We start from the raw sequence: 25,104 nt of genomic DNA on the forward strand, positions 1-25,104 counted from the left end.
CCGTGGGGACGCGGGGACACTGTCTTCCTTGCTGGTGCTTTTCCCTTGTACGGATAGATCACAATCTGTTTCTCATCTGCTGTGAAGGGACCTTACCATTGGGGACTATTATGAATAAGGCTGTGATAGACTTTCCTATACGTGGCCTTGCACAGACACACGTGTTCACTGCTCTTGGGAAAATAACTACGAGGGAATCATGGGGTCCCACTGTAATGCTTCAGCTTTATAAGACGCCACAAAACTCTCTGAAGTGCTCCTAACATTTCACATCTTCACCAGAAGCATCCGAGAGTCCCAGTCCCTCCACAGCCTCACCGATGTCTGGTGTTGTCTTCTTGTCTAGTGGGTGTGACAGCGCACGTGATTTGGTTTTCATTTGCCTTTCGCCGATGACCGATGATATCGAGCATCTTTTCACGCGCAGACTGGCCACGTGTGAGTCTTCTTGTGAGACTTGTCGGCTCAAGCATTTGCTCCTATTCCTTGATTGTCCTCTTTTTTATTGTCATTTTATGGTCGTTATTTTATAGATTCGGGATACTGCCGGAAGAGTGGTGAGCCTTTTCTCCTTCCCCGCAGCTTACCATTTCATTTTCTTAATCGTGTCTTCCAAAGGGCAGGTCTTTTCCTTTGGTGAGCTCCTGCGGCTTCTCTCGTGGTCCGTGCTGTCGGGAGCCTCTCCAGGACACCTTTGCTGACATTGATATCTTCATAGGAAGATTCTTCTGGAAACTTTGCGGTGTCAGCTTTTGTGTGGAGGGGTTCATGGTGCACTTTATGTTAATTTTGTGCACGGGGTGGAAAAGAGCCAGGGTTTGCTTTTTTTCTACACTGACAGCCAGTTGTTCGAGCAACGATTGTTAAACAGACTCTCCTTTTCCCACCTGACTGGGGCGGCCGCTTTGCCACTGACCATCAGGGCAGACCTGCTTCTGGCCTCTCCCCCGTGTCACGGCCTCCTCCCTGTCGCGTACCGCCTTCGGTAACGCAGCTTCGTGAAGCGTCTTGAAACCAGTTAGTGCAAGTCTTCCGATTCTGCTCTCTCTTTTGAAAGATTGTTTTTCCTCTCCTAGATCCTTTGAATTTTCGTGTAAATTTGGAATCATCTTGTCTATTTTTTCAGCATAGCTTCCTGGAATTTTGATAGGAATTGCAGTAAATCTATGCATCAAGTTAAAGACAACGGAAATCATCAAAATATGAATTCCGTTCCATGAACATTGATTTGGGTCTTTTAAATCATACTCCACAATGTTTCAGTGCAAGGGCTTCCATAGCCTTCGTTAGATCTATTCCTGGGTGTGTTAGTTTTGACTACCGTAAATGGTAGTTTAAAACTTTTATGTCCAGTTGTTTATTCTTAATGTATGCAAGTGCAGTTGATTTTTCTCTGTTAACCTGTCTTCTAACCTTGCCAAGTTCACAAGGTTTTTTGTGGCTTCCTCTGGATTTTCCATGTAGGTGAGCGACGTATCTGGCAAAAGACAGCTTTACCTCTTTTCCGATATCTGTGCCTTTTACCTCCTTCTCCTGCCTCGCTACACGGTGAGGACCCTGTAACACACGGCTCGTGGTGGGCGGCTCGGGTCCCAGAGTCACCTAGGGTCTCGTGGCCAGTGGCTCCTTCTCCACCGGGGCCCGGCACCGTGACGGACGCTGCGCTCTGAAGCGTGAGTGGTTCTGTGCTCCAGATGGCGCACCCTTGCTCCCGTGTTAGAGTTCTTAGAGATGCCGTGTGGTGTCCCCTTCTCCCAGGGGTACCCTCAGGGCAGTGGTCATATTGCAGCGTGAAGAGCTCACCTGCGCCCCGGCCCCACTAAGAGCCTTCTGCATCGCCTGACACAGGGACATTCCAAGTAAGATGCACACAATCTCCAAAATCGGTGAGGGCCACCTGGCATTGTCCTTGCTCATCACAGGAGGCGGGGCGAGGCATCGAAACTTCCGCTACTCCTTAGAGGCAATGTCTTGGCATGCCCAGACCCCCGAACCTCTCAAATCGCCAACTATGAGACAGACCCTTGAGACTCTACCATTTCTCTTCCACCCTTTGGCATAAACGCATCTTACGAGGCATCCAAGGCACTTGCCAGTCAATGCTCCCCGGGTCTTATTAGCATGATGTCATCAAAAGAGTGAGCCAGCAAGATACCCCACAGGCCCAGTCCAGATGACAAAGGTCCATGGGGCCTATATTGTGACACAGAGCAGGGAGGTCAACCTCAGCCTGGGGCAAGACTGGAAACATAACTTCTTGCCTCTTCCAAGTGAACACAATTGTTTCTAACCGCCCCCCCCCCTCCACCCGACGGGGGCTGGAAAGAACTCATTCCACAGATTGGCCACCACGAAGCACATGCCACCGGCTGTGCTGTCCTGTTCTCCTAAATCCGTAACAGTCAGCACCCAGCACAGCACCTTGGTTACAGGCTAAAACTTGGTTCAGTTGAAGGGATCTGCTGTCATTCATCATGATCCAACTGAGATAGAACATTCTGAATTCATTTGATTATTTGGACTTTATTTTGAGGGGCAGTTTTTAGACACAGCCAAATGGAAGGAAAGGACAGATTTCCCATAACCCCCTGCCCCTACACATGCACAGCCTCCTCGTCCCCAACAGCCCCCGCCAGAGGGACCATGTGTTACAGGTGACGAAGCCATGCAGACATGTCATCATCACCCAAAGCCCCTTACTCTCACCAGGGCTCACTCCTGGTGTTGGGCACTCTGTGGGTTTGGACAGACGCGTCATGATATGTATTCATCAGTTTAGTACCACACGGAGTATTTGCACTGCCCTAAGAATCCTCTGTGCCTCACTTGGTCATCCCTCCCCCCGGCAACCACTGATCTTTCCACTGTCTCTATAATTTTACCTTTTTCAGAACGTCAGAGTTGGAATCATACAGAATGTAGCCTTCTCAAATTAGCTTCTTACATTTAGTACTAAGCTTTCGTTAAGTAGTAAGCAATAATTTAAGGTTCCCCCCTGACTTTTCATGGGTTGATGGCTCAGCTCTTTTCAGCACTGAGTAATCTCCCCTTGTCTGGACAGACCACTGTTTATCCATCACCTACTGAAGGACACCTGAGTGGCTTCCGAGTGTTGGCAATTACGAATGAAGTCACTGTAAAAATTCGTATGCAGGTTTTTGGGCAAACATGGGTTTCCAGCTCGTTTGGGTAAATACCAAGGAGTGGAATTGCTGGATCGGGCGGTAAAAGTGTTTAGTTTTCTAAGAAACCATCAGCCTGCATTCCTCCCGGCTCCTGATGCTCCCTGTCCTCGCCAGCGTTCGATGCTGTCAACGTTCCAACGTCGGCACGTGGAGTTTCCTCCCAGTTGTTTGAATTTGCACTCACAGATCGAGTTGAGGAGAACAGACATCTTGACAACCTTGAGTCTTCCTATCCATGAACATGGGACGTCCATTTATTTACCTCTTCTTTGATTTTGTTCATCAGAGTTTTGTCATTTTCCTCATACAGATATTTTGCATATTTTGTTGGATTGATACCTAAGTGTCGCGTTTTTGATTCATCCGATTTTTGCTAAGGTTATACTGGTGAATTCGGGTCTTTCGGGGTAATGCTACGTTCTGCTATTGCCCCTGGGAGACAGTGTGTTTTGCTAGACTGTTTTGGCCATGAGAATAGATGTGTTTTTGAACTTTTCCCTTTGGCCTTCCCCACTATTGAGGCCCTTAGCTCTTCCAAGCACAGGCGCCCTGAGACACACTCAGACACTGAGGAAATGACCGCAGGGTGGGCCTGGACACTTTGTCCCCACTGGGAATCGGATTGGACCAAGGTCCTGTGTTCTTTTCTTTCTTTTTTTTCAAATAATTTATCGTCGAATCAGTTTCCATACAGCAGCCAGTGCTCATCCCAGCGAGTGCCCTCCTCAGTGCCCACCACCCACTTTCCCTTCTCCCCGACCCCCATCCTCCCTCAGTTTGTCCTCAGGATTTAAGAGTCTCTTATGGTTTGCCTCCCTCCCTCTCTGTAACGTCAAGGTCCTGTGCTCTGACAGCCTCTGCCCTCATGGCATTTTGTGTCCCCCTGGATTCGTGTCAGCTCAGGTCCCAAATCACACAGCCTTCAAAGGCCCTGCCATTTCCTCTCCTCTGTGTGTGGCGATTCTGGCACTCGGCCGGGGGCTGCTTTGCAGGAGGTTTGGGGAAGGTGTCGCTACACGCATCGCCGTGGGGTTGCAGGTCCCAGGGTGCGGGCTGTGGCTCAGACGCCGGGGCATAAATAGCACTGAGAGGCAAGGAGGGTGGAGAGTGGACACCGTCTGCTAGGCGAGGGCACACGAAGGTCACGTGAGAGCTCAGCGGGGGAGGGGCTGCAGGTGGCCGTCACGGGCCGATGAGAGGGCGCGGGGTGGGGATACGGAGCCCTGAGAACAGAAGGGGGGGTGGTGTCAGATGCCAGGAGATGCTACCTTGCGTAAGACGGAAGACGCCCCACCTCGGCGGGACCAGCCCCTGTTGGCAGAGGGAGCCGCAGGCGTCCCCTCTGCTGGCTTCAGGTTCCTCTATGGGGACAAGGTGGGGACACCTGGCCGTTTGCAGAGAGTGGAGAAAGCTGGAGATTTTCTGTCTGCACAGAATTTCTGTCAGCCTCTTCTACTTCCGTGTCTCCAGGGGAATATTCTCCACATAGATACACGGAAAGCGGCGGCTGCCGTCCCCACCGAGCCTACCCGGAGCATTAATTTATTCAAGATCAGATATAGAGTATTACATCACCACGGAGGAGCATGGGACTCAGGTCGGGACAAGCCCTCGAGCTCCAGGTCTCAGGCAGACGCTTGGCTCTGAGAGTCTGATGACATCACACAGATCCACACGCGTCTTGTGAAATACAAGGCGCCTCCGTCCCAGGCCCTGGGGAGACCAGGCAGCTGCTCCGGGGGACCTGCTGCCCGGCGCTCCCAGAGTCCCGGGAGGCCATCCCCCGGGCAGTCTGAGGTGGACGTCTCTACCGCCCATCACCTGCCTCGGGGTGAAGCCCATTCCCTTCCCCAAGTGTCCCGGGTCCTCCGCGGGGCCGTGCAGCCCGGCTGTGGGTGGTGAAGACCGAGCAAAGGCAAGGCCGCTCAGCACTCCTTGCCGTCCAGGGTCCTGGTCTTCCGGAAGATGCTCTGCATGGCCGAGATCCGGTCCTCATCCTGGATGTTGAAGACCTGGAACTGCAGACGGGGCGGGGGACAGAGGGGTCACAGAGGCCCCTCGGAGCCCATCGCAGGGTCCTGGACGTGGCGCGGGACAACAGGTGCTCCTTGGCCGCCAGGACTTCCTGCGTCTGGGTCTCTGCCTGCACGGACCTCTTGACAGGTGGACCCACGCAGGGCCCTCTCACCCGGGGGCGGGGGGGGGAGGGGCTCTTCCTCACACGCAGGTGTCCCCGGATGGGCCCGACACAGAGGAGGCCCCAGCAGGTGCTTGTGGAGGACGGGGCACTCACCAGCCCTCCTGCTGCCGTCCCCCGGGGCCCCACATGTTCTGCAGGGAGACCAGGTTGGCTCTTTGGGGTGAGGGTGGGGGTTGGCCCTGGGGGAGAGGAGCGGGAGCGGGCTCTGCGGGAGCAGGGGAGGGGAGGGCCTAGCGAGCCGGCAGAACCTCGGAGACTCAAGGAGGTGCGGTCGGCAGAACAGCCGGGCGACCCCTGAACACCAGGCCGGACGCAGGATGCAAAGTCCGAGGACACAGCGTGGGCCTCCCGAGTCTCGGGATGCGGCAGGAAACTGGCCCCGTGAGGCCCAGGGACAGCCACACCCCTTCCTGAGGAACGGAGGCCAGCGTAGGCAGGCAGGGTTTGAGCACTTGCCGTACGTGGGTTTGGGGGTGGTTCTGGCGGGCGATGGAGGCACATTCGGACACGCTGCCCTGGGGCCCTGGGGCGCCAGTGGGCAGGGTCGCTCGTGGCCTGTCTGACCTCCAGAGGTCACGTCTGCCCCGGCCGGCTCTTGCCGGCCCGAGAACCGGCCCGGCCGGCCCTCCTTCAGCTCCTGCCCACCCCGGGGGAGCGGGTCCCCCCCACCCCGTGTCACCCCGGGCCCATCTGAGACGCCCCTGCCATGCCCACCTTGTCCAGCAGGACATCAAAGTAGGCGGTGGCCCAGTAGGCAGGGTCGCTGGCAGGCAGCTGCAGGAGGGCCTTGACCCCGCTGCCGATGCGCGGCGGGGGGCCGCGGCCCAGGTGGGTCACGTGGAGGCGCAGGGACGCCTCGGGTTGGCTGGCGAAGCGCTCCACGCGCTGGTACAGGGCGTTGAGGTCCAGGCCGGCGTCGCTCAGCAGGTTCCGCTTGGGGTAGACGAAGTGCGGCAAGTTCCCGGTGGCCAGGCAGCAGAGCAGCACCACCAGCAGCCGGTACACGGCGCCCTGCAGCTCCGCCCAGTCCTCGGGCGCCGGGAAGAGCGCGGACGCCCACAGCAGCACCGTCTGCAGCGGGGCGGGGTACGCGGTCCGGCCCAGCCCCGCCCTCCCGGCCTCCCCTCCACCCGCGCCCCTGCCCACCTACTCGTGGCCCTCCCGGCCTCCCCTCCACCGGCGCCCCTGCCCATCTGCGGCCCTCCCAGCCTTCCCTCCACCCCCGTCCCTGCCCACCTGCAGCCCTTCCGGCCTTCCCTCCACCCGCGCCCCTGCCCACCTGCAGCCCTTCCGGCCTTCCCTCCACCCCCACCCCTGCCCACCTACTCGTGGCCCTCCCGGCCTCCCCTCCACCGGCGCCCCTGCCCATCTGCGGCCCTCCCAGCCTTCCCTCCACCCCCGTCCCTGCCCACCTGCAGCCCTTCCGGCCTTCCCTCCACCCCCACCCCTGCCCACCTACTCGTGGCCCTCCCGGCCTCCCCTCCACCGGCGCCCCTGCCCATCTGCGGCCCTCCCAGCCTTCCCTCCACCCCCGTCCCTGCCCACCTGCAGCCCTCCCGGCCTTCCCTCCACCCCCACCCCTGCCCACCTACTCCTGGCCCTCCCGGCCTCCCCTCCACCGGCGCCCCTGCCCATCTGCGGCCCTCCCAGCCTTCCCTCCACCCGCGCCCCTGCCCACCTGCAGCCCTTCCGGCCTTCCCTCCACCCCCACCCCTGCCCACCTACTTGTGGCCCTCCCAGCCTCCCCTCCACCGGCGCCCCTGCCCATCTGCGGCCCTCCCAGCCTTCCCTCCACCCGCGCCCCTGCCCACCTACTTGTGGCCCTCCCAGCCTTCCCTCCACCCGCGCCCCTGCCCACCTACTCCTGGCCCTCCCGGCCTCCCCTCCACCGGCGCCCCTGCCCATCTGCGGCCCTCCCAGCCTTCCCTCCACCCCCGTCCCTGCCCACCTGCAGCCCTCCCGGCCTTCCCTCCACCCGCGCCCCTGCCCACCTACTCGTGGCCCTCCCGGCCTCCCCTCCACTGGCGCCCCTGCCCATCTGCGGCCCTCCCAGCCTTCCCTCCACCCGCGCCCCTGCCCACCTACTTGTGGCCCTCCCAGCCTTCCCTCCACCCGCGCCCCTGCCCACCTACTTGTGGCCCTCCCAGCCTTCCCTCCACCCGCGCCCCTGCCCACCTACTCCTGGCCCTCCCGGCCTCCCCTCCACCGGCGCCCCTGCCCATCTGCGGCCCTCCCAGCCTTCCCTCCACCCCCGTCCCTGCCCACCTGCAGCCCTCCCGGCCTTCCCTCCACCCGCGCCCCTGCCCACCTACTCGTGGCCCTCCCGGCCTCCCCTCCACTGGCGCCCCTGCCCATCTGCGGCCCTCCCAGCCTTCCCTCCACCCCCGTCCCTGCCCACCTGCAGCCCTTCCGGCCTTCCCTCCACCCGCGCCCCTGCCCACCTGCAGCCCTTCCGGCCTTCCCTCCACCCCCACCCCTGCCCACCTACTTGTGGCCCTCCTGGCCTTCCCTCCACCCCCACCCCTGCCCACCTACTTGTGGCCCTCCTGGCCTTCCCTCCACCCCCACCCCTGCCCACCTACTTGTGGCCCTCCCAGCCTTCCCTCCACCCGCGCCCCTGCCCACCTACTCGTGGCCCTCCCGGCCTCCCCTCCACCGGCGCCCCTGCCCATCTGCGGCCCTCCCAGCCTTCCCTCCACCCGCGCCCCTGCCCACCTGCAGCCCTTCCGGCCTTCCCTCCACCCCCACCCCTGCCCACCTACTTGTGGCCCTCCCGGCCTCCCCTCCACCGGCGCCCCTGCCCATCTGCGGCCCTCCCAGCCTTCCCTCCACCCGCGCCCCTGCCCACCTACTTGTGGCCCTCCCAGCCTTCCCTCCACCCCCACCCCTGCCCACCTACTTGTGGCCCTCCTGGCCTTCCCTCCACCCCCACCCCTGCCTAGCCACCTTCAGCCCTCCTGGCCTTCCCTCCACCCCCACCCCTGCCCACCTACTTGTGGCCCTCCCAGCCTTCCCTCCACCCGCGCCCCTGCCCACCTACTCGTGGCCCTCCCGGCCTCCCCTCCACCGGCGCCCCTGCCCATCTGCGGCCCTCCCAGCCTTCCCTCCACCCGCGCCCCTGCCCACCTGCAGCCCTTCCGGCCTTCCCTCCACCCCCACCCCTGCCCACCTACTCGTGGCCCTCCCGGCCTCCCCTCCACCGGCGCCCCTGCCCATCTGCGGCCCTCCCGGCCTTCCCTCCACCCGCGCCCCTGCCCACCTGCAGCCCTTCCGGCCTTCCCTCCACCCGCGCCCCTGCCCACCTGCAGCCCTTCCGGCCTTCCCTCCACCCCCACCCCTGCCCACCTACTTGTGGCCCTCCCAGCCTTCCCTCCACCCGCGCCCCTGCCCACCTACTTGTGGCCCTCCTGGCCTTCCCTCCACCCCCACCCCTGCCTAGCCACCTTCAGCCCTCCTGGCCTTCCCTCCACCCCCACCCCTGCCCACCTACTTGTGGCCCTCCCAGCCTTCCCTCCACCCGCGCCCCTGCCCACCTACTCGTGGCCCTCCCGGCCTCCCCTCCACCGGCGCCCCTGCCCATCTGCGGTCCTCCCAGCCTTCCCTCCACCCCCGTCCCTGCCCACCTGCAGCCCTTCCGGCCTTCCCTCCACCCGCGCCCCTGCCCACCTACTCGTGGCCCTCCCGGCCTCCCCTCCACCGGCGCCCCTGCCCATCTGCGGCCCTCCCAGCCTTCCCTCCACCCGCGCCCCTGCCCACCTGCAGCCCTTCCGGCCTTCCCTCCACCCCCACCCCTGCCCACCTACTTGTGGCCCTCCCAGCCTTCCCTCCACCCGCGCCCCTGCCCACCTACTTGTGGCCCTCCCAGCCTTCCCTCCACCCCTGTCCCTGCCCACCTGTAGCCCTTCCGGCCTTCCCTCCACCTCCACCCCTGCCCACCTACTTGTGGCCCTCCCAGCCTTCCCTCCACCTGCGCCCCTGCCCACCTGTAGTCCTCCTGGCCTTCCCTCCACCCCCACCCCTGCTTAGCCACCTTCAGCCCTCCTGGCCTTCCCTCCACCCCCACCCCTGCCCACCTACTTGTGGCCCTCCCGGCCTTCCCTCCACCCCCGTCCCTGCCCACCTGCAGCCCTTCCGGCCTTCCCTCCACCCCCACCCCTGCCCACCTACTTGTGGCCCTCCCAGCCTTCCCTCCACCCGCGCCCCTGCCCACCTACTTGTGGCCCTCCCAGCCTTCCCTCCACCCGCGCCCCTGCCCACCTACTTGTGGCCCTCCTGGCCTTCCCTCCACCCCCACCCCTGCCTAGCCACCTTCAGCCCTCCTGGCCTTCCCTCCACCCCCACCCCTGCCCACCTACTTGTGGCCCTCCTGGCCTTCCCTCCACCCCCACCCCTGCCCACCTACTTGTGGCCCTCCCGGTCTTCCCTCCACCCCCACCCCTGCCTACCTGCAGCCCTTCTGGCCTTCCCACCACCCCCACCTCTGCTAACCTACAGCCCTCCCAGCCTTCCCTCCACCCCCGCCCCTGCCCACCTACTTGTGGCCCTCCCCACCTTCCCTCCACCCCCACACCTGCCCACCCACCTGTGACCCACACCACCTTCCCACCACCTCCACTCCTGCCCACCCACAGCCCATCACCCTTATCGAAGCTGTCCCCTGGAAGTCCCCTGACCCCCACACCTCTCCCCCACACTCCATACCTCCCCCCAGAGGTCCCAGAGCAAGCCCCAGCCCCTCTCCACTTGTCCCTATCCTGCCACCTCCCCAATTCCCCGAGGCACTGCCACTGAGTCCAGGCTCGGAGGGACCTTGGGGCCCCACCCTGGCTTCCCATCCGTGGTGCCCAAGACCCCTCTCAGGAGATTCTGAGGCTCTGCCCCTCCTCTGGCCCTTCCCCTCGTGCCCTGCGCCCTGACTGCACTCCTGCTATACAGAGCAGCCTGAGCCTGTGGCATCGTCCTGGCCCAGGTCTGCATCAAAGCCGTAAGAGTGGACCTTCCTCCCCCTGTCCCTGAGCCCCCCAGCCAGGGCCCCTCCCCAGCCACAGTTGTGCCCTCCCACCAGCCCCCATCATCCCTGCTCACTATGGGGCTCAGGAGCCACAGTGGGCCAGACGCCAAGGGCCCTCTTAGAAGCTGCCGGCCCCTCGGGGATGGGATGAGGGCCTGCAAGGGTGGGAGCGGGTCAGACGGGCTCTCCTGTGCAGGCCAGGCCACCTCTCTGTTAACCCCCAGCTCTCATCACGGAGCAGCACTCGGCAGGCCTCCGCACCCCACCACGGCTCGCTCCAGGCAGAGACCCCGCCCGCTTCCCCTTCCCGGTCTTGTGCCCCGGCTCTGGCCTTCCTTTGCTCTTCTCAGCCCCTGCCGGTCACAGGGGCCGAGCAGGACACGGCTCCAGCCATGTCATAGCAGCCAGTGAGCAGCACAGGGCTCAGAGTGGGGACCCCCGGTCGGTAACATTCACGGCCGCGGGGGCCAGTGTGCCCACGAGCCCCCTATGCGCACCTTCAGGTGACCGAAGGTCAGGCCGGGGCTCTGGCCGCCGTCGCGCCAGCTCTCGTGGTTGATCCGGTCCAGGATGGAGAGGCCGTCCAGACGGTGGCCCGGGAGGGAGCCCAGCGCACCGAGCAGCCTGGTGAGCAGGTAGTCAGTGGAGACCCTGGGGGCCGGGACAGCACACATACTCGGTCAGCATCGGGGCTCCGGCCAGCCGTCCAGGGACACGCTGCATCCCCAGAAAGGAAAGCCCCCAGCCGTGGCCTCCCCAGGATCAGGTCTTGAGCCCCACAGGATGGTCCAGGCCACGGCAGGGACTATGCCGCTGCACTCGGCCCGGCCCAGCCCCACGAATGTCATCCACTTCCAAGGATTAACTGTGAGAGCGACCCCTGCTTACTTCAGCCCCGGGCTGCATTCCCGGGCGTGGGAGCCAGTGGGGCATCACCCTGGCCGCACCACAGCGGCCTTGCTGTTTAAATCCTGTCAGAGCTGGAGGGGGCTCAGTCCCTGGCCCTTGGTTCGGGGTCTCAAGGGGAGCTCAGCCTCTGCCCCACGTCCCCTACTCTGTCTTTCCTGCTCACGGACACCAACTTGGGGTCTCCCTTTGCCGGCCGGAAAGGGAGGGGAAGGGGCATCTGCACCTCCCCAGCTCACAGACTCCTGGGGTGGAGACTGGGGGCCCCACAGGGGCTGCTGGGGCTCTGGGGCCAGGCGGGGCCGGGGACACCACAGGTGGCGGTCTCCTGGCAGGAGGACCTACCGTCTCCTAATGGGGAAGGGCCACCGGGACAGGAAATGCTAGCAAATTCCCGGTGCGATCCCATCCCCCACCTCACTGTGTGGACACCCCTCCCGACTGTCCCCGGGACCTGTGGGACCCTGGGTGAGCCACCCGGCCTCTGGTGTCCAGAGCCTTCTGCGTTTCTCTGAGTGTCCCCTCACAGCCCGCCCTGGCCCCCGGCTCGGGCGGCAGGGGGCACGGCTCCACCCTCCCCGCAGCTCCAAGAGGGGCGAAGCTGGCGGTGGGCAGTGATGACCCCACGTCCCCCAGAGATCCCAGGGACGTCAGCGTGGCACAGAAGCCTATGGGGCAGAGGCAGGGGGAGGGGGTCCCCGCAGACCTTCCTGCCCGGAGTGGGAAGAACAGTGGGGTGGCAGCCCCCTTCCCGCCGGCTCCCCAGGACCCCACAGACCCCAGGACGCGTGTCCGACCTCCAGTGCTGGGCACTGGCTGGCACCAGGGCCGCTTCTTGGCTGATGGTCCTTTTCAAGCTGCCTTCAGGGAACCCGCGCAGCCACTGAGGCCTCTCCGGGGCGGGCACCCCGAGCTTTCTCCGCACCATGGGCACGATGTGGAACCGGATTGTTCGCCAGCCGCTAGACACGAGCAGGGACAGGTGGGACTCCTTCTCCTCCAGGCTGTCCGCGTTCAGAGAACCTGCAACAGCCCGCCGTGCCCTGGAACCCTCATCTCAGACGGCCCCCCGGGCCTCTGGGAAGGGACTGGGCAGGTGAAGGACAGGGCCAGACCCGGGACGGCTCGGGGTGAACACACGTGACCCCAGAGGCCCGGTGTCGGGAGATGCGTGCCTGGTGCCCTGTGCCCAGGAGGGCCTGGATCCAAAGGCTGACAGTGGATGCGCCTGGCTTCCACTCCACACCCTGGGTCCCCAGAGCCACACGCCAGATGGCGCATTCCAGTAAAGATGCTTCCCGCTCCCGTCACCCCTCGGACCCAGCCCAGCGCCCATATCCAGAGCCCAGAGCCCCCAGACCACCCAGGAGGGGACATTCCAAGGGTGGCAGGGCTGGGGGCTGGCGAGGCGGAGACACTCGGGGATGACCCGGGGCCCTCTGGCCTTCCTCCTCAGCTGTCCCTTCCCCTCCAGTAAACAAATTAATACCACAGAGAGAGGAGGGGAGCCGAGCAGTGTGGGGGACACTCCTGTCACCGGCCCTTACCAACCCCAGCCAACACCAGACTTGGAGACGTCCCTCCTTCCCTCCCCCAGCACTGCCCAGTGAGGGTGCTGGTCAGGGGTCAGGGGACCAACCGTCTGGGAGCCATGTCCCAAAGGGAACCCCCAACATGTGCCTTGAAAATAGGTCTCTGCAGGGACTGAGCACGGGGGGTGGGGCTCCTCACGTCCTACAGCGGCACGCAGCCCGCCCTGGCCCACCCACGGCGTGGGGGTCTTGTAGGAAGGAGCCTGGGCCCCGTCATGCAGACCGCTCCCCCCAAACCCCTGTGGAGTATTCCAGGTCCTGGCCCTCCCCCCGGACCACTCCATCGCCTACATGGGCCTCAGTTTCCCCATCGGTTACAGGAAGGAAGGAGCTCAGTGACCCCTGGCCCCTTCCAGTTCAGGGTTTGAGGCACTTGTCATCCAGAGCCACTACTGGTGGCTTCATTTCCCTACCTACCATTGGTCACACATTCTGTCCGCGGAGGCGGCTTGGAGGGCGGCCAGCCACACCCGCAGCCTGTCCCAGCCACTCCCTGCCTCAGCCCCCAGCCCGGTCTCACCGGTTTGTTCCCAGGTGCGGGCAGCCTGAACCTCGTCACCTGGGGTTGCTCTGCTCCCCTTTTAAGGTAAGTGTCTGGGAGCAATGCTTGGAATTTCCCTGCGTGCCCAGCTCGGTCGGCCCCTTGGGCGTGGCTCCCAGCCTCCTCTGCTTTCTCGGCCGGGCCGGGGGACGGTGGGGACCTGGGAGTGGCAGCTCAGAGTGTGCCTGAAAGGCCCAGGGCTGGGCCATCCCAGCAGGCGGGGCAGACGGCCTGCAGGTGACAGGGCCAGGTGGGCATGGCCACCGTAGATCATGGAAGGAGACAGCAGTGGCCCTGCCAAGTCACCTGCGGTAATTGAAAGGTTCAGAAGATGATCAGAGAAGATGTCCAAGGGGCCTGATGACAGGTTCCGGCTGCCCTGGGAGGGCTCTATCTATCGTCAGCTCTGAGAGGGTGGCCACCCGCCCGGGTCACCAGGCAGGTCTGGAGAGGGGCCAGGGTTGGACGTCGCCCCTCTTGCTGTCGGGAGACCGTCCAGAAGCCTCTCTGAGCAGCCCGGGGCAGGCCACTGTCCCTGCGACGGGCTGACCTTCCATCCCCGTTCTCTGACGTTATGGCAGACGCGAGGACCAGGCGGCTGCCACCGCCACGGCCCGTTCCTTCCCAAGGGAAGCGGGACTTCTGTTTGCGTCCCCACTTCTCTGCCAGGACACCCCGGTGTATTTGCTCTGGCCCCCAGGAGGGTGCTCTGCTGTCCCGGGCCTGCACCCACTGCACACACGCACCCACGCAGTCTTCCCGCTCCGCGCGCTGTGACCAGATGCCGGAAGCGGGGACGCCCGTCATGCTGAGCTGGAACTGATAACAGAACCACCTGCCAGAACTATGGCAGGGACCGTCATCGAGCAGGTCAGCTGGAAACCCCGTGCCCGGACTTGGCTTCTAGCTGTTCGTCAAGTAACATCCATTAACGTGTTGCCGCCAAAGTCACCAGGTGAAAATCAGGCAACGTGGAAATGGGTGACCTGCGTTCTTAGAAGCGTTTGGAACCAGAAAGGATCTCAGGGCGGGATCCCCCAGCCCGTGTGCCCTGACGCCCACCGAGCCATCACGTGTCCGGGCACACGCACGCAGACGCACACCCCCTGAGCCATCGCGAGTCTGTGCACACGCACGCACACACACACCGCAGCACACGCGCGTGCCCAGCGTGTCCCGCCCGCTACCTGGCGAGACGAGGCCCTGGTGTCTGCAGCGCACCACGGCGGCCACCAGAAGGTCCTTGAGGACGCGCAGGACTTTGCCGGGCGCGATGTGGCCGCGGCACCCGGCGCCACCCTCGGAGGAGACGCTGAGGACGTCATCGGCCACCCGCCGTTCCGGGCGGGCCCCTTCCCGGGAGACACCCAGGCGGCAGGGCGCAGGGCCGTCGCCCGCCTCGGCGGCCCCCACCTCCTCAATCAGCAGGGCGTCCGCGTCCACCCGCAGGGGCACCTCCACGCGCAGGGGCTCCTCCGAGGTGCGCAGGGCAAACTGGAAGGCCTCCAGGTCGCGGGAGTAGTCCACGAGGAAGCGGGGGTCCAGCTGGTGAACGCGCTCCAGCACCGTGAGCAGCACGTTCTCCGCGCGCTGGAAGTCCTGCGCCCGCCGTGCCCCCTGCGAGCGGATGGCCCGCAGGTAGTGCTGCCACAGGGGCACCTGCACGGCCATGGCCGGGGCGGGTGTGGACAGGACAGGGGGAGGCACCGGCCAGGCGAGGAGCACTCTTCGGGCGGGCCGGCTCCCCCGAGAAGCAGAATTCCAGAGTGACGGGGGCTGCGGGCCCGACCCAGACCTTTGAAGCCAGGCTGAGTCAGTCACCGACAATTAGGAATGTCACCGCCGCAGCCTTGGGTGGGGAGGCGGGGCCTGGTCACCACCCAGCCCGGGGCCTCCCTTCTGTCACGCTGACTCCGCCTCTTGGGCCCAAGGCACCTTCAGGCTCCCGACCGCCCTGGAGAAAAAAAATCAGTCGGCAGGCACCGCCACTCAGGGTGTGGCCACCCCCCGCCCTGCTGTCCTGGAGGTGGGGACCCCGTTCCTGGCGCCCCCCACCCTCATGCCAGCAGCCGCGCGGTGTCTGTGGCATCCGGGCCCCCCTGCGAGCCTGGGGGAGGGCCGCGTGGCATGCCATCGCTCCAAAGAGAAAGGTGAGGCCCGGGAGGCGGCCTCCCCAGACCTCCTGCATGGGAGGCAGCTGGAAATCAGCGCTGGGACTGTGTTTCCACGGCGACCTGAGTAGCCCCCTCGGGCACTTGTGCCCCCATGCGAGCTGGAGCCTCAGACGGCAGCCCGGGCCGCAGCCCGCTGTGAATCCTGCCTCCTCTCCCGTCAGGGCCACACGTCCAACCGCCACCCCCCCCCCCGGCCGCCCCGAGGCCCTCAAGCAGCCTGCCCCCCGGCCCGCGGGGCCTTCAGCCTGAGGGGGGCCCGCACCCACCTGGCTCTGCAGCGGAAGCGAGTCTGGTTCCAGGAGCTGTCTCCCCGGCCCCTCCTCGCTGGGCGGAAAGCCTCGCCCTGCCGAACCCCTCCTGCGCCGTGCTGGGAGCGCTGCCCGGCCCGGCCCGTCTCCCCACTCAGGGCCGGGCAAGTCCCAACCAGCAGGGGGGACCGCCCCCGCTGACCCTCGGCCCTGCTGGGCTGGCCCGGTATGCTGGGTGCCCCTGCCGGGGTGTCTGCAAACAGCGAGCCTGGAGGTAGCCCCCAGCAAGGCATCCTGGAGACGCTGCCCTGCAGCCCTCCAGCGGCGGCCTCGCCCCTACCCACACAGGGGCCTCAGACACCGGGTTGCGGCAGGCAGGGCCTGGAGCCAAGATGCTCACTTCCTGGTGCCCGGAAGCCCCGCTGACTGGCTCTCTCTTTCCGCACCTCCCCGGTCGGGGAGCTCACCACCTCACAGAGCAGCCCATGGCACGGCCAAACAAGAGACCAATTTCCTGCCTTAAACCCGGCCCCATCCTGTCCTCCGGGGTTGCCCAGAGCACGTCCGCCCCTCTCCCAGGGCAGCTGCTGCCTGTCAAGGACCCAGACCCCCTTGGCCTCACACCCCACCTCTACCCCGTTCCGTTGCCCCCACACGCTCTGCCCTGGCCCCTCTGTCTTCATGGGACTCTGACCTACGGGGCACTGCTGCAGAGGCGCTGGGAACTGCGGTCCTGACCCTGACCCTGGGTCACAGGGTCCTGTCTGTACCCTGGCTCCACCGTCTGTGACCCGATGATCCCGTGTCCCTTCAGCTTCTTTTCACGGGAACCTCACGGCAATCCCGAATTCACCCGGGAGACCCTGAGGCCCCGTCTTCCAAAGCGCCCGCTCTGGGGACGGTGCCGCAGGGACCTTCCCCATCGGGGGCAACCCCCACGTTGTGCCCCCAACCCCCTGTCATCCGGGGAGCTCTCCTCCCTTGCCCCCTGCAGCCCCCTCTTCCGGGCAGTGACACAGAAGCGCCCGAGGCCTGCGGTCCACGTTCCCCTCCTCCGCTGGTCAGCGGACCCTCTCTGCCTCCACCGTCGCTCTCTGCTGACCCCCGTTCTACAGCCCCTGCACCTGCTCCTGCTGCCCCACGGCAGCTCCGTGTCTGCCCCCGGACTGCCCACGGGCACCTCGCACCCCGTCCCCTGGGAGGGCAGAGGAGGGCAAAGACGCGGGCGCCACCCCGGCCCGCCGGGCAGAGTCTGACCACAGAGGGACCGGGACCGCCACCCTGCAGAGCCCAGGGCCAGCGTGGCGAGTGACCGGGGTGGGGGGGGGGGGGCTGCAGACCCGGGCCTGGGCGGCCGGGCCGCGGGGGCAGTTTGCTGGCCGGAAGATGTGCCGACCACCAGCACGTGTTTCTGCTTCTACCTCCCCGGAGAGCTCGGCTCAGGGCAAGCTCACAGATCCCGTGTCTCGGGAGCTCCCAGAGGCGCCGCAGAAAGGGACCCACACCGAGCCCGTGAGGCGGGCCGCACGCTGCCTCGGCGTCGCGGGCTCATCTGGAGAGGTGGTCCCGGGCGGGTGCCACTCAAAGTCCATGCGTCGGTCTCCCGTGGCGGCGGTGACACATCACCACACACCGGGGCGCTGAGAACAACACGAGCCTGTTCTCTGCCGCTTCTGGGGCCAGGGGTCCCAGGTCAAGGTGTCGCCGGCCCCTGCGAGGCTCCCGCCTGCCTCTTCCAGCCCCGCCTGTGCCTGCGCGCCCACGCGGCCCTCTCCGTGTATCTCTGTCATCGCCCTCTGCCTCTGTCCTACGAGGACCCTTGGGAGGGACGGCCCCGGCCGGCCTCACCGCACAAGCCTCAGCTCTGCTCACCCGGGACCCTCTCTGCCTGATCGTAGCGACGGGTTCCAGGCGCAGGGAAGCGGCCACTCTTCACGCGCATCGGACCGTGTCCCGCGACCTCCTCCGGGAAGCCGCCTCGCGTGTCTTGCGCTCACCCGCCCCTCCGCTCAGACTCCCAGGCCCCCGTCCACACCACGCTTGTCAAGTCCCCGCACGCACGGCCCCGGGGGGGGGGGGCCCGGGACACACAAGCAGACGCTGCCTGAGCTGCCAGTGTGATCCCCCAAAACGGTCAGCGTTGCCCGTGGGGACCCCTCCCTCCGTGCACGGCGGCGGGCCTTTCCCTCAGGGCCTCGCGGTCTGGCTGAGCCCGCGTGCCCGGAGCACCCGGGCCAGAAGCCGCTGGCGCTCGGGAGGCACACGGAGCGGTCAGGCCTCAAGAGAGGACACGCTCGGGGGCCATTTGACACTCCGCGCGAGCCGCTGCCGGCCCGGCCTCAAAGCCGTCGCGGGGAGACGAGGAGGCCACACAATGGGCCCCCGAGACGCCTCCACGCTCTGACGGTGACGGACGGCGACTCGAAACCGGCCCCCCTTCCACACGACGCCCGTGAGCTGCCGGCGTCAGAGGGCCCCTCCCACACGTGGCTTCCGTCGGCTTTAGGCTGGGACAGCAAGGCTCGCCAAGCTGGACGAACTGGAGTGCTGGCTCCCACGAGGGTCCCTGCAGCCCCACCGCCACGGGCAGCCCACCGTCCCGGGCAGTCCCACCGTCCCAGGCAGTCCCACTGTCCCGAGAAGCCCCACTGTCCCGGGCAGTCCCACTGTCCCAGGCAGTCCCACCGTCCCGGGCAGTCCCACCGTCCCGGGCAGTCCCACTGTCCCAAGAAGCCCCACTGTCCCGGGCAGTCCCACTGTCCCAAGAAGCCCCACTGTCCCGGGCAGTCCCACTGTCCCAAGAAGCCCCACCGTCCCGGGCAGTCCCACCATCCCAGGCAGTCCCTCCGTCCCTGGCAGTCCCACTGTCCCGAGAAGCCCCACTGTCCCGGGCAGTCCCACCGTCCCAAGAAGCCCCACTGTCCCGGGCAGTCCCACCGTCCCAAGAAGCCCCACTGTCCCGGGCAGTCCCACCGTCCCGAGAAGCCCCACCGTCCCAGGCAGTCCCACTGTCCCGAGAAGCCCCACTGTCCCAGACAGCCCCACCGTCCCGGGCAGTCCCACTGTGCCAAGAAGCCCCACTGTCCCGGGCAGTCCCACCGTCCCGGGCAGTCCCACCGTCCCTGGCAGTCCCACTGTCCCAAGAAGCCCCACCGTCCCGAGCAGTCCCACCGTCCCGGGCAGTCCCACCGTCCCTGGCAGTCCCACTGTCCCAAGAAGCCCCACTGTCCCGGGCAGTCCCACCGTCCCGAGAAGCCCCACCGTCCCAGGCAGTCCCACCGTCCCGGGCAGTCCCACCGTCCTGGGCAGTCCCACTGTGCCAAGAAGCCCCACTGTCCCAGACAGCCCCACCGTCCCGGGCAGTCCCACTGTGCCAAGAAGCCCCACTGTCCCGGGCAGTCCCACCGTCCCGGGCAGTCCCACTGTCCCAAGAAGCCCCACCGTCCCGGGCAGTCCCACCGTCCCTGGCAGTCCCACTGTCCCAAGAAGCCCCACTGTCCCGGGCAGTCCCACTGTCCCAGGCAGTCCCACTGTCCCAAGAAGCCCCACTGTCCCGGGCAGTCCCACCATCCCAGGCAGTCCCTCCGTCCCTGGCAGTCCCACTGTCCCGAGAAGCCCCACTGTCCCGGGCAGTCCCACCGTCCCAAGAAGCCCCACTGTCCCGGGCAGTCCCACCGTCCCAAGAAGCCCCACTGTCCCGGGCAGTCCCACTGTCCCAAGAAGCCCCACTGTCCCGGGCAGTCCCACCATCCCGGGCAGTCCCTCCGTCCCTGGCAGTCCCACTGTCCCGAGAAGCCCCACCGTCCCGGGCAGTCCCACTGTCCCAAGAAGCCCCACCGTCCCTGGCAGTCCCACCGTCCCGGGTAGTCCTGCCGTCCTGGGCAGTCCCACTGTCCCGAGAAGCCCCACTGTCCCAGGCAGCCCCACTGTCCCGGGCAGTCCCACTGTGCCAAGAAGCCCCACTGTCCCGGGCAGTCCCACCGTCCCGGGCAGTCCCTCCGTCCCTGGCAGTCCCACTGTCCCGAGAAGCCCCACTGTCCCGGGCAGTCCCTCCGCCCCCGGCAGTCCCACTGTCACTGGCCATCTGGTCATCACAGGCAGCCCCGTCACCGCCTAACTCTGGTATGCGGTGGCCCGAGGACACACAGGACACACAGTCAAGATGGACGTAGTCTGACGTGCGTGTCTGACGGGCGTTGGACGCGGCCATGGGCGCTCATGTGCTGCTTCTGCGGAACATTCAAGTGTGACAGGCCGTGTGCGTGCGTCTGCCAAACCTGGCCCCTTTCTCTCGTTCGCCCCTGGAAGGGGGAAGCAGCAGAGAAATGGGGGCCTTTGAAGAGCCACGCTGGCTCCAGTCGCTGGCTCTTCCCAGCCGCCTGCCGCCTCCAGTCCCGGGCTCGGCCTCGGCCTCCTCCTCTGCGGGGATTAGAGGCAGAAGGTCTGCAGGAAGGCACGGAGGCCGAGGCCGGGAAGGCAGCTGGGGCAGGTCAGGGGAAGAGGGAGAGGAGGGCGGCAGGGCCAGCAGGGGCGAGGCCCTGGCCGCAGGAGGAAGGCCTGGGCTCCAGGGCTGGGGCTGCTCTGAGGTGGCCTCAGGGTGGGGACCGCAGGAGCTGGGTCCTCTGTGCCTGACCCACCTGCCCCGTGGGGCGGCTGCCCGGGGGGTGGGGGGGAGACAGGCAGGAGCCAGCAAATTAAAAGTCACCATGGGAGGGAGAAACACGTTCCTTCTGGCCGAAAACAGCCCAGGTCGCCGGGCCAGAGGGAGCTGACGGAAGTGTGGGGTCCGAGGGCCACGGAGCAGGAAGGAGGAGGGCTCAGAGAAGGCGCGGCCCCGCGAGCCTCAACATCGGGACCCGTGCCTGGCAGGGGGAGGGCTGGACAGCGGTGACCCCCCCCGAAGTAGGGGGGCTCGTAAGGGAGGGAGCCAGGCCCCCGATGTGGCCACAGCCAGCACCCCTGCCCGGGCTTGCCTCAGAGACTTCGCGGTGGGTGGGTGGGTGGGGTCAGAGTGAGAAGGGAGCCCACACAACCTGCAGCATCCCTGTCACTGGGCGTCAGACTCCCCGAGGCCCGAGAACCAGCGATGCCTGGGGTTATTCTGCCCTTGTTTTCTGGTGATTCCTCAAGGGCATCGTCTGCTGGGTTGCAGGACGCGGGAGGCACAGAGCACAGGAGTCACATCACTGGCCCTTGTCCCCCCAGGTCCCAGGGGCTCTCCCCACCGACCGCCCCCCCCGCCCCGGCACTGCCCAGGGGCCCCGCCCATCCCACCTGTGCCACTCCATCAGGCAGAGGACTGTGGGGCTACATGTGGGAGGTGACGGGGCACCTAACACCAGCAGTAATGGGGGGAGGGGGCGCTCGTCAGGAGGCAGCAGGCCCCCTCGAGGAAAGTGCCCGCGGAAGGTGCCCGAGGTGGTGAGCTGGGTTGTGAGGGTTCATCTGTGTGGTGGGGGCTGCCCAGGGGGCGGCCCGAAAGGTGAGCCATCCAGGTGTTTGTGGACACTTGGGGTCACCCGAGGAGAAGCAGCTGTGTGGCCGGCCAGCACCGTCACCCGGAAGGTGGCCACCCCCAGCCAGCGGCAGAAGCCACGGGGAGCGGACAGCTGAGCCACGAGGTTTTCCAAGCGAGAAGGAGTCTGGGGGAGTCCACAGCCCAAGATGGGGGCCGGCGGGCGCCCAGGGGGAGAGGGGGGCTCCCAGGGTCTCAGTACAGGGGTGGGGAGAAGGGGTTGTGAGAAAGGAGGACCCCAGGCAGACGATCTCTCAGGCCCGAGGAGCATTGATGTGGGTCCCCGTGGTCACGCAGGGCCCAGCTCTGTCTGTCCAGGGCCCAGGTGCTCAGCGCAGGGCCGGACGGGACTTCTCCCCGACCCTCCTCTAGACCACGGGATCCACAGCACGGCTCAGACCAAAGAATCAACTAGATTTCCTTCGAGGCTGCCTTAGAGCTGTGGCAGAAGGGTCGCCCCCGGTGCTGCAGGCAGGGCTGAGTTCGGTTTGATTTGGTTTGATATTTTTTATGGTGATAAAAAGCATAACGTAAAATTTACCTTCCTAACAATTGTAAGTGTGTAATTCAGCGACATTAAGTGCATTTACATTGTTGCTATTGTCATACTGTTGTGCTACCAACGTCGCCCCCCCCCCCCCCCCCCGGCTCCAGAACTCCTTCCCAAACGGAAACTCTGTACTCCTCGTCAAAAACTAACTCCCCACTCCCCTGAGCCCCCCGCCCCCCTGTTCTACTTTCTGCCTCTATGATTTTTTTTAAGACTTTAAGGTATCTCGGGGCGCCTGGGTGGCGCAGTCGGTTAAGCGTCCGACTTCAGCCAGGTCACGATCTCGCGGTCCGTGAGTTCGAGCCCCGCGTCGGGCTCTGGGCTGATGGCTCAGAGCCTGGAGCCTGTTTCCGATTCTGTGTCTCCCTCTCTCTCTGCCCCTCCCCCGTTCATGCTCTGTCTCTCTCTGTCCCAAAAATAAATAAACGTTGGAAAAAAAAATTTAAAAAAAAAAAAAAAGACTTTAAGGTATCTCTACACCCAACACGGGGCTCGAACTCACAACCCCGAGATCCAGAGTCACAGGCACTCTACCGACTGAGCCCGCCGGGTGTCCTTCTGTCTCTGTGACCTTGACTGGTCTAGGGACCTCATGTAAGTGGTGTTGGCCCTGTTGTGACCGGCTAGTTTCACTGAGCGTAACGTCCACAAGGTTCGGGTCGGTATTTCACGCCTTGTGGTTGAATAACACTCCGCTGGACGCACAGATCACACTTTGCTGCTCCGTCCACCGTCCGTGCACACTTGGGCTGCTTCCTCCCGCTGGCTGTTGTGAGCCTGGGTGTCCAAATCTCCCTGGGACAACCCGCTTTCAATTCTTTTGGACACATACCCGCAAGCGGGACTGCTGGGTCCTACGGCAACGCCACGGCCAGCCGCGTGAGGGGCCGCCGTAGCATTCGCCGTAGCGGCCGGGCCCTTCTGCATTTCCACTCCGGGCATGAGCGTCCGGTTTCTCCACACTCCTGACAACACTTGCCATTTCCTGGGGTCTGTGTTACAGGAGCCCTGATGATGCGTGTGGACCCCGCTGTGGTTTTGATTCGCGTTTCCTTCGCAATTAACGAGCATGTTTTCAGTTATCGGCCGTCCTTGCCTCTTCTTTGGAGAAAGGTCGATTCGGGCCTTTGCCCCCCCGTTGCTCAGCTGTAGGAGTTCTTTACAGATTGTGGACCTTCATTCCCACATCTGATATATGATTCCCAAATGCTTCCTCCCAACCCGAGGGTCACCTTTTTGCTCTCTCGATAGCTTCCTTTGACGCACACGAGTGTGTCAGTGACCCGATTCACTTTTCTCCCCCGTGTTCTCTGTGCTTTGGTGCGACACCCAAGAAATCGTGGCCACGGCGCTTTTCTCCTGTGCCTTCTCGTCAGGGCTCTGTGGTTTGTTCCTCTGACGAGTCCTCAGCAGGACTAAGCCCGGCCGCCCCAGCTCTCAGGTGCACAGGGCCTGCCCACGGCGGCCTTCCCCGGCAATCGTGTGAGCAGACGTCTACAGGGTGGGTTCCGCCCCAGGGAACCTCTCAAGACTCGCTCCCAGGCTGCCCCTGCCACGGCCAGGGCTGACCGGCGCCGCTGCGGTCCTCTGAGGGCGGACTGGATGCCGAGAGAGGCCCCACGAGCCGGCCCGAGAGGGAAGGATGACGCGTCTCTCCCACAGCACGTGTGCCCGGGGGCCCGCTTGGGGACGCCCAGAGCCTCACCCAGGCGCGGACCCAGATGTGAGTCTCCCGGTGGCCCCTCAGACCCCACCTCTCTGCTACAGGCCTCCACCTCTGTCGCATGGGCAGAGGGGGCAGACGCACAGACAGCGACCAGTCGGCCTCGGCACCAGGCAGCAGCCCCGGGCGGCCCCCGAGCCGGGCCCAGAGCAGGGCTGCACTTAGTACACGGCCTGCTTTCCTGTCCGCACCTGCAGGGGACACGCCCGCTAGAGGCCTCGAACCCCGGTCAGCTGAGCTGAGCCTGTCAGTGGGAGTGGCTCCTTTCCTGAGCGATCACCCGCCCTCCCGACATGCGGTCACTGAGGACGGTCGGCTCGGCGGGGGGGGGGGGGGGGGGGTCACTGAGGAGCACAGATGCAGAGCCAGTCAGGTCCTAAAGCCAGTGGGTGGGACGGAGGCCCTGAGGGGCTGGACGGCGGCACCCCATTCCTTTACGGCCTCCTGCCCTCTTCCCCGGGGTTGCCCTGCGTGTGACCCGCCTCGGGAGGATGTGTCAGGGCCACGTGTCCCATCCACAGCAGGCTCAGCTGACCCGCCCTGGTCCTGTCTGTCATGGCCTGTACAAGAGACGTGGACCAAAGGCAGGCGTGGCCTTGACACCAGGAAGCCAGGACTGTCATGCGAGCTTTGAGGTCCCTTCCCCTCTCGGGAGGGTCTGAATCGGGCGTGGCAAATTCTGGTGCCCCTGGGGCCAGTGGCGGACAGACAGAGGTGAGGCCATCTTCTTGCCCTGGGTCAGGACAGCCGTGACCCTCCCTGAGCCCGCCCGGCCCACCCGGCCCACAGAGATGCCGCCTGCATGGTAAGGACCTCACGTCACACCCTCTGTTCATTCCAGAAAATTTTGTGGGGGCCATGCCCAGGTCCAAGGCTGAGCCCCGTCCTGAGGGCTCTCCTTCTTGTCCATCGACGGCCCAGGACCGGGAGCCACAAGCAAGGACACCAGGCGGTGAGGCCTTGGGGTTACGCACCGGGCCTGTGGGAGCCTCAAAGGGGCTGGGCTTCCCCCTGAAGGAAAGGGTACAGGTGTGGGGGTGAAGGCCGGAATGTGCTAAGCTTCCCCACAGGGCCTTAAGGGCTTAAGGGGAGAACAGGCTGAGTGAATGCTAGGGTGGGGTCAGGGCAAAAGTCGCCCGGAAGGATGCCCCACCCACCGGAGGCACCACCTTTCCTGGTTTCCCGCAAGCGATCACAGACGGTGTCGCCGGCCACCCGGCCGTCACACGGATGCCCCGACGGAGTTCCCCAGGCAGGAGCTCTCACCGGAAGCAGGCCATGCCCTCTGTGCCCCCAGAGCCCATCTGGCTGGGGTCAGATGAGGCCCAGCCCCTGTGCCCCACCAAGGACACCTGTCTCACACCTCTCCCAAGTCCTGGGGCTCAGACCCCAGGGGTGCTGTAGACGGCCTTGGGTGCCGGGAGGTGCCCAGGCCACAGCACGGGTCCCCTGGGCTCCG

The 25,104-nt window shown here is 64.9% G+C and overlaps 1 protein-coding gene across 2 annotated transcripts; it reads right to left on the reverse strand.

The window, feature by feature from the left end:
• Positions 1-4,693: 4,693 nt before the first annotated feature.
• On the reverse strand, positions 4,694-17,124 carry MAB21L4 (mab-21 like 4). Of its 2 annotated transcripts, XM_045481981.1 has the most exons (7): positions 15,876-17,124; positions 14,623-15,389; positions 12,100-12,325; positions 10,894-11,047; positions 6,100-6,456; positions 5,842-5,908; positions 4,694-5,203 (listed from the first exon to the last, which is right to left on the reverse strand). In XM_045481981.1, the coding sequence occupies exons 2-7, from the start codon at positions 15,104-15,106 to the stop codon at positions 5,178-5,180; spliced, it is 1,314 nt and encodes a 437-aa protein (XP_045337937.1). In that variant the 5' UTR covers positions 15,107-15,389; positions 15,876-17,124; the 3' UTR covers positions 4,694-5,177. The 2 variants fall into 2 exon arrangements, with proteins under 2 accessions (XP_045337937.1, XP_045337936.1); XM_045481980.1 differs by lacking the exon at positions 5,842-5,908 and having other exon boundaries at positions 15,876-17,106.
• Between the last annotated feature and the right edge of the window lie 7,980 nt (positions 17,125-25,104).

Source organism: Leopardus geoffroyi, chromosome C1, assembly GCF_018350155.1.
Source record: "Leopardus geoffroyi isolate Oge1 chromosome C1, O.geoffroyi_Oge1_pat1.0, whole genome shotgun sequence".
Classification (NCBI taxonomy): domain Eukaryota; kingdom Metazoa; phylum Chordata; class Mammalia; order Carnivora; family Felidae; genus Leopardus; species Leopardus geoffroyi.

What these genes read in the sequence shown, in the direction of transcription:
- MAB21L4 (XM_045481981.1), bottom strand. Translation starts at nt 15,106, where the DNA reads ATGGCCGTGCAGGTGCCCCTGTGGCAGCACTACCTGCGGGCCATCCGC. An exon ending in CCAGGGCCTCGTCTCGCCAG is followed by an intron (nt 12,326 to 14,622) that starts GTAGCGGGCGGG and finishes GGGCTGTTGCAG; the next exon opens with GTTCTCTGAACGCGGACAGC. An exon ending in TTGATGTCCTGCTGGACAAG is followed by an intron (nt 5,909 to 6,099) that starts GTGGGCATGGCA and finishes CTGGCGCCCCAG; the next exon opens with GGCCCCAGGGCAGCGTGTCC.